At 39.5% G+C, this 8,585-nt stretch overlaps 1 protein-coding gene across 1 annotated transcript in view; it reads left to right on the forward strand.

Moving 5' to 3' along the window:
• The first annotated feature begins 855 nt into the window (after window positions 1-855).
• The window catches only part of TMEM192 (transmembrane protein 192), a 9,341-nt gene continuing 1,611 nt past the window's right edge, over window positions 856-8,585 (forward strand). Inside the window, exons 1-3 of the mRNA XM_010133983.1 lie at window positions 856-1,141; window positions 3,070-3,204; window positions 7,429-7,531. Of these exons, the coding sequence (XP_010132285.1) occupies window positions 910-1,141; window positions 3,070-3,204; window positions 7,429-7,531 (470 nt within the window). The 5' untranslated portion in view covers window positions 856-909. The remainder of the gene's footprint in view (window positions 1,142-3,069; window positions 3,205-7,428; window positions 7,532-8,585) is intronic.

Below are 8,585 nucleotides of genomic sequence, written 5' to 3' on the forward strand. Positions count from 1 at the left end.
TTCCTCCATGTTGAACCCAGGACATATGCCAAAAGCATTCTAGAAAGATTAAAAAAAACCCCTGTGTGTATACATATACTCCAGATAATGTGCACCCAAGGCTGCCTTCTAGTTGGCGAAAGATTGCTGATGCTCGCTGCTGATCCTGGGAAATTTGGAGAAAAGTCTAAAAGAAAGGAGAAGTTATTGCACTAGTCTGAAAGGATAAGTGTATATATAATTTGACTGACTATAGTCTGGTCATTCTGACATGAGTTCTATGCGAAATGGAAATATCTGATAGGAAATATACTGAAAAATGATTACCAAAGATGCCTACTCAGTGTTAATTATTAACTTTTTTCTAATGTCATAACCTGGAGATTATCTTCAGTGGGTACAGTAAAGGGTTGATTTTTCACTTATGAAATGCCAATTTAAAGAAAAGTGGACTGTGCCAATAAGAAATGAGGCCGTCCTGCTGAGCAGTAACAAGTGTAATTGAATGAGTCTTTCTGAGGGAGTGTAAATCAAGTTCCCTTTAAAGTAAAAAGACGTAGCAAAGAGAGTCCAGAAATGAGATAAATTCCCTATGAAGGGGAGATGTGGCAAACAGTGAAATTGCTTTAAAGGAAATTATGAGAAGAGTGGTGATTTTCAACTCTGTTATGCTGCAGACTGATTGCCCCCCTGGAAGGGAATCTTACTGCTTAGCAATTTCAGTACGTTCCCAGAATGACATGTTGTGGTTGCAGTAAATGTCTCATGTTTTATATGTTATTTCAACTGTTATGCATTACTTTTTTAATTGATTTTATTAATGCATAAATAACATACGTATTTTTATAGTTAAATATTGACTTAAAGGGTGTTCTTCTCTCTTCCTTTCTCTTCCAGGTTGCTTTTGTTGTTCTAGCATTTTTAGCAGCTATGTTTTGTTCTTACCCCAATCCAAACCAGGATAAGTGCCCTGGAAATTATACTCGCCCACTTAAAGTGCAGACTGTCATAATTGTTGCAAAAGTAATTCTGTGGATTCTGCATGGTTTTTTTGAACGATACATCCATCATCACCACAGCAAAGTCAGAAGCAGAGGTTACTTCTCAATATACCGCTCAACAAGACATTTAAAAAGGCTTCCACTGCTGATACACTCTACAGGTGATGTTAACTTTTTTCCTAGCTTTTTCTTCTAAAGCTTTAAACTATGACACAGACTGAAAAGTTTATATGTAAAGGTATATAATATATTATGAACTTTTAAAAATGTGCCTATGAGCATTTCTAAATGACATTTTAGACCTCCTGAATGACCTTTCTGACCTGCCAGATGCATGTTGTGAGCATTTTTCCACTACAAAGAGTTAATTACAAGTGTGACGTGGAGTAAAACATCTAGTCTTCAGCCGTAAAATGGTCTGCCAGCAAGGTCTGTGTTTGCCTGCTGGTGATCTGGCTTTGCATACTCGTTCGTGTAGTTGGATATAGGGCAAGACTACTAGGTCTTCCAGGAAGTGTGCTATCTTCTCAAGCTCAGTGGAAACAGATGAATTGCCTGTTGCTCAACAGCTGTCTGGAATCAGTAAAGTAAGCAGTTTTCTGATCTTCAGTGGAGCTATGTGTAACCTTCAGCTCTACTTCTGCCTTTTTCTACTTTCTATAGACAAAGGGTGGTGTATGGCAGTGGCTTAACTATATTCTAAGTTACGTCACTGGCTAGTAAAGCTGAAAAGTCATACGACTAGCTGGTGTAACTTTTCTAACAGAAATTGCTTCAACAAATCTAAAATCCATCTAACTTGATGAGATTTTTCACACAGAAATAGCAGTGGAGAAGAGAACAGTGGTAGCTTTACAATATTTTTCCCCTTAAAATCCCACTTCCCTTCGCTAAATCCTCTGAATAACTGCAGTAGAGTTTTTTATTTTCACCAGAATTGTTAGGCTAGAGGGTCCTGCTTTATTTCTAGCTTGCTTTCCATCCAGACACTAAAAGAGCTTGTCAACGTGATGAATGTGCAAAACTTCAGGCTCTGGCCACTAGATAGAGCTGGTGTGCGGTGACAAAATCAGGCTACAGCAGGCTTAAGGATGTTTCAAAAGAGAGTAAAAGGACAACTTCTGCCTATTGCAATGTAATCTGGAATACTTAGCCCTGTGTTCAGTCTTAGATGGAGCCCAAGTTTCCTCTAGCAGACAAACTCTGGGTGTGTGTAAATGTTTAGGTACAATCAGTTGGGCTGTAGACTTGACATAGGTACCTGTAGTTCAGAAGGTTGTTAGCTCCATTAGTGCAAAATCCATGCCATGCTAATCACTGCTGATACCACTTCCATCCTGACAGTTCAGTCGCCTAACACACTATGAAAAAGAACTGTAGTTACCTTGCTGTGTTAAGGGTCTTTATATGCTGGGTGCTTTATCCAGACACTGGTTATAGCATTTCTCTAGGGTAGCAAAGAACATTTCACACACTGTAGGAGAGAATAGTACATGTAAAGAATTAAGAATGATTGTTGGGTCTAACTCAATATTTGCTCTCGGACTAATGGTGCTCATTTCAGCTAAACTTTCAGTAACTTGCAAATGTTAAAATAGTTAGCCAGCTGTGAGCCTATGCAAGTATCTCCCTGTGAAGGGAAGGTGTTTGGGTTTTTTTGCTGTTAGCCTCATGTAAATACACTCAAATTCACTACTGAATTGACTGATGGAATAGAAAGAAATTAATAGTCTCCATACAGTTTTTGGGATGGGTAGCAGCAATGAGACTAGAAGCTGTTTAAGCCCATGCTTACGTATTTCTAGTGCATTTCTTTCACTCTTAAGTCAGAAAAACCTATAAGAGAATTCGTAATTCTCTACCATTATAGTCAAATGCTGAAATGAAACCTCATTTTGCTGCCAGCAGCTGTAAACTTGCATGACCTGTGTTAAGGAAATGAGCCAAAGAGGTAAGTATGATGTGAAATGGCAAAGCATTACTGAAATGTAGCGTAATGCAAATACTGGGGCTGAGAGAGTACTAAGTTATTTTCTTTCGACAGCTGATGAAATTGTTACACCTGTAAAATATAACATTTGTTTTCTAGGTAATGCAGCCCTGCTTTTGATTCTCACAATGCAGCATTCCTTTCCTGATCACAGTAAAGTGTACCTGTATCTTATCCTGGGAGTCTTGGGCCTGGAGCTGATTAGCTCCCTGACATGCTTAGTGATTTACACAGGTGAGAGGGGCAATTTTTGCATTCTTGAGTGAGACTTATTCTAGCTGCTACTCAGCTGTTCTGTTTGTCTTCACAGTGGTTATCTTGAGTGTACCTCCAGACACTCAACTGCAACTATAAGTACAGAATGATTTTTGTGCTTTTGGAACAACTAAGGCAAATCCAAAACAAATAGGGAGGTTGTCAGGCTCAATTTGGTCTTCAGGTGCTATTAAATGAAAGCACTGGATCAACAGCTTTGGGGTAATATGGAGAAGTGGCAATAAATGCATAATTGTTGCAAAAAGTGTCCTGTGAACAGGCAGTGTGTTCTCAAATGTGTGTGTGAACTGTGAAGCAGTAAGAACTAGCTGGCTTAATCAGAACTGCTTCAGGGATTTACATGTGGGACTTGCATAGTTGATAGTGTAATAGTGACCTACTCTCCAGACTCTTCCTCTTTCCCTTGTCCTACCCCAAAAGCTTCAATTCCTCTTTGTTACTAAAATGGAAGATTCCCTCTGCTTCATAAAACTGTGAGGCATGGCTTTGTAGTGGCACTTCTGGCTTGTAAGATTATCTGCTTTTGGGTAGGTGTAACTTACAAAACCTTACAAACCTCTTCCATTAAACTATTGCAGAACTACCTAAAATGTTGATTAATAAATGCTTGTAATAGTTTCATCTGACCTTATCTTTAAAACTGGTTTATGGCTTGCGTTAACCCGAATGAAAATAACTGGGTTGAAATACAAACTGAAACACTGAAAAGGTACCAGGCATGAAAAAATACAAATATTTTTCTTGCCTGAGGGAAAACTAGAGATGTTTACTGTGAAATCCGTGTCTCTTTAAATGACATGTAGTTCCTGCTCTTGATTTAGGTAGTTTATACTCCTGCCTTTGAGATGCTGCTTTCTGATTATTTACAGCTACAAACAAGGAGATGACATCTTGGCAAAGTAGCCTCAGTAGCCCTTGTTTCTCTGGGGATGGGGCAGGAGGAACAAAACCAATGGGCAGAATTTATGGTTTGCTCCCAACTTCTAATCAAGCAGGAGGAAAGCGAGTGAAAATGCCTCCTTCAGGAGCTTAAAACTTAAAGTAGAAGCCATTTCTATGGTGGTTGGTATTTATGTTAAACCGACTTCTGTGACTTCATAACTGGTAATTAATCTAGGATGTCTTTGAAAAAGGTTTGGTACATTACTAGTAATGTAGTAACACACAGAAATCCTGCCAAGTAGCTTGGTCATCTAGGAAATAAAACCTGTTCTTGAGTCTCCTGCAACACCATTGAAATCAAAATGCAAAAAGCAATCAGGTTCCCTAAGCCCTAAACTACATCCTCCTCTTACAACTGTGCCAAGGCCTGAAAGCTTGTCAGGCTTTCCCCTGAATGGACCAACATGGCTCATGTAAGCTAACTGTCCCCTAGAGGAATAAGGGCAATGATGAGGGAACTCAAGCAAGTCCTAGAGAACTATTCAAAGAATGCTTGGGATCATCCCTTAGCATATGTATACGACTTTCCTGGGAAACTCAGGAAATAAGAGATAAATTGCAATACTTTAATAGAATGTTAGGAATTTCAGTGAAACACTATTTCTTGCCTGAGGCCACTTGGAGCTCAACTAGCTATGCTGTGGCACAAAACGTGAGCAACTGCAAGAAAGGTGACCTTTACAGTAGTAAGGTCTGAACCTGGACTTCCATAAGAGCTCTTGAACTATCCTTCTGCTTGTCACTGAAAGGGTCTTGTTTCCTAGCTTGTACTGGGCCAGTTCCTGTGCCCATCAAATCCATTAATCAACTTATACTAGGAAGTTGTGGGGTTCAATGATTAGCTTTCCAGCTGAAGAAGGATCCAGTGACTCCTGGAACACAGGTGAAAGAGGGGCAGAGCTGCATTGCAAGGAAGGAATAAGGCAGTTCTTCCTGACAACTGCTACCTTATTTTCTCAGCAGCTGTAAAACAACAGTCTGAGCTTCCATCCTCTATGGTTTAGTGTACAAAAACAGTTAATTTTTGTGTAACTTAACACTTGTCTCAAGATGAGGAAGATGTCCAATCACCCTAGGTTGCCTTTTCTGATGGGTAATGTAACTTGTTTTGTTTTCCATCCCAGTATATAATGAGGTAATCTAAGATGGCAAGCATGTCTGTCTGTCTCTTGTGTTCATGGTGGGTTTTTTGGGTGTTTTTTTTAGCATTTTAAGCATCAAACTAAAGCTATACTTGAGCAGAACAAATGTATTTGGCCAGTTTTGAAAATAGCCTGAGAACCTGTAATAACAGATTCTCAGAGGAAAAAAATTACCTGAGTATTTGACTGGATGGAAGCGTGAAGCTTTTTCAGCAGGCTAGTTCTTCTAAGGGTAGTCCTCCGCTCAGGGTAGCGTGCTCCACTCCAAGGCAAGCACTTAGCAGATACCACTTACTGTTAAGATAGCATCAGCTAATGTAACTGAGCAACAATGGGGAGACTAAAGTCACTTCACCCTAGCAACTCGATCAGCCCCTTTCTTGTGTTAGTATATTACTCCTGAATCTTGGAGGGAAGGTAACACTAGTTCATACATTGTTTCTCCATGGTGGAATAGTTACTTCTTAACTACTAGAATTGAGGTATAAATGTTTGTACATTAGCCTTCTACAGACCTGACTTATTTTCATTTAACTATTACTGGCTCATAGATGGAAGTGGTGACATGGAATACTTGATTGTAATTCTAGGTATTTCTTCTTGCTTGTTGGAGCTATTTTATTAATTGCGTGATGCTGAATGTCCTGTGAAGTACTGCTGCCTTTCTTAAAATTATCTCTATTCAGCAGTGTATGTATATATAGCTGTAGGATGCAGGATTCAGAATTCTACAAGGAATTGCTGTGATTGATCTATAACAGACTTGACATGTGTAAATCGTTCAAGTGAGGTAAACATGCATGGAATGAAGTAGGATACAGACAGCTCTAAATAGCAGCTTACTATGGTAAGGTTGTTACTGATCGGATAGGCAGTCAAGCTTTAAAAGCTTTACTCAATATATGTATTTAATGACTTTCTTACATACTTCTAACGTCACTTGAATAGAAGACTGCCATTCCCACGAACAGTGCATGTTGGGAATTCCACATCCATTCCTTTGTGCTTTATTTGTAGACCATGGAAATAACTAACCTTCGAGCCTAACTTACAGTTAACCCCTGGAAGATCTTTGCATTGTTTTAGCAGGGTGGCCTGTAATAAACCCCATCACATTACTGACTTGTAAGGACAGTCTTTTTCTGCTGCAGTAGTGTGAATTTATCAGAGAGATGGACAGTAATGTTTTGGTGGCATCAGCTGTATTGCTTCATGAGCAGCCCTAACTGCAGAGTCCTAAATGCATACTCTAGATCTCTGCACATTCCCCAAATCAGACTCTGATATTGAATGGCTTCAGATATTTTCAGCTTCCTTACAGAAATAACACAGAGGATGCCTGCAGCTTCTCCCACCCATCCCCATTCCACATCTATTAAATTTACTCTTAAACTTTATTCACAGGTGCCCAGGAATGACTTCTGGGTTTGATAGCCCTGTTGCAGGGTTTACAGTGTGGAGCTGATCACAGAGCCATGCTGTTTTGAAGTTAATGGTTTTCTGTAGTAAGTCTGCCCTAGTTTTAGAGCCAGCGGACGAGCTGCTGCCTCATTGCAGGTAGTCTGGTTAAAACGGTGTTTATCAAAGAGCTTAAGTTAGTAGTTCTGACCTAGATACTAACATCAAAACTTTACAAATTTCTTTTATGGCATGTTGCTTAATTTCTGGCCTGAATTTGGAGACTGAATCTCAGTACACTCAAATGTGACTAAAGTTTCACCCTTTTAGGTGACAGATTGAACTTTGAAGATGTTTAGTATGTTCCAGTTTCCCCACTCAGGTCCTCTCTTCACTGTGGTCTTTTAAGCAGCAGGGATGGGCGGTGGGGGGCGGAGCGGGGAGGTGGGAAACCAAAAACTTAGTCCATCAAACTACCACTAACTATAGTCAAAGCCATTCCAGAGATGAGCATAGATTTTGCTTTTTGTTTCCTTCCTCCCCACTGCCCAGATTTCCTTATTGTCTTTCCATTGCCTGTCATGAGGCTATCTTATAATCCTTTGTTACAGATTTTTCTTTTGCTTTTATCTTGGAGCCCAGTGACAAAGCTTTTCTTTTTTTGGTTGCTTTCCAACTAATTTATAAAGCTTTGTTGCAGTGAAAATAAGCAACTTCAATCGGGAGAAGCCAAGACCTGACATAATTGAAGAAGAAAAGATGTATGCCTATCCTAGTCACATTACCTCAGAAGTTGGATTCAGGTAAGATTTTTTATTATTATTAATCATGTGCAGTGTTGAGCCATGGTATATAGGTAACACTGATTAACGTAACTGCATTACTTCCTGTAGACTCACATACAATCTTAAATCTGCCAACTGCAGCAGAGGTGGGTGAAAGAAGAAGCTTAAGGCTGCCATTTTACACACACGGATGAGAAGCAGCAGAGTCTTGTACTTTTTACGTAGTAATGGCAATTTTTTTATGATACAGAAATCTCCAAACATGAGGACAGAAATTATTTGACCATTTATGGCTATTTGCATGAATTGTTAATGTACTATAAATAACTGTGCTTAATCTGGTTTAGTTGACTTTATATGGGAGTTTGAGGGGAAAAATATCGATATCTTACACTGTCACTTAAAGTACGCCTACAGAAGCCTAGGTTCCTCAGCCAGTTCTTTCACGGAAGGAAATAATATTGTGGACAGTTGATAGATGAAGATAACAACTTTGCAGCTTTGTTTTGTGCTAGCAGCTGGACGTGAGATTCTAGCAAGGGATTTGGAATCTATTTCCAGTTTAGGAAGGAGCTTTAAAGGTGGGTAGGGACCTTAAGCAAGTTCTCAGTGAGATGGAGACGCTATCCAACAAGAATCTTGCACACACTAAGACCTATTGTTTGTTTGTCCTTTATGTACCTTCCAACTGCTTGAACATCTGCCAGTTGCTGAAATGAGTCTGGTATGACAACAGCAGACAATCATCAAAACTAACATGGATTTCCACATAAGAGTTCTTTAAGAAATTTGCTCATGCAGTATGACTTGCTTCTCTAAGTGTGCCTTAGTGAAAAGCTGAAGTGCAGAGATGACTAATGCTCTGCCACTTCCCCTGGCATCACAAATGCAGTGTGCACATGGTTTTATGGAACTTGGAAGTAGGATACAGGAAGGATTTGGAGTTCTCTCAAATTTTGATACAATGTCTGACTTCCATCTTGATGTAAACACCATGATGAATGCATGATGGACCTCATTCCTTTCTCATTCAGCTTCTCCCCTGAGAAATTTCCAAATGCACAGGGAAAGA

This window comes from Buceros rhinoceros, unplaced genomic scaffold (assembly GCF_000710305.1).
Source record: "Buceros rhinoceros silvestris isolate BGI_N320 unplaced genomic scaffold, ASM71030v1 scaffold47343, whole genome shotgun sequence".
Lineage (NCBI taxonomy): Eukaryota > Metazoa > Chordata > Aves > Bucerotiformes > Bucerotidae > Buceros > Buceros rhinoceros.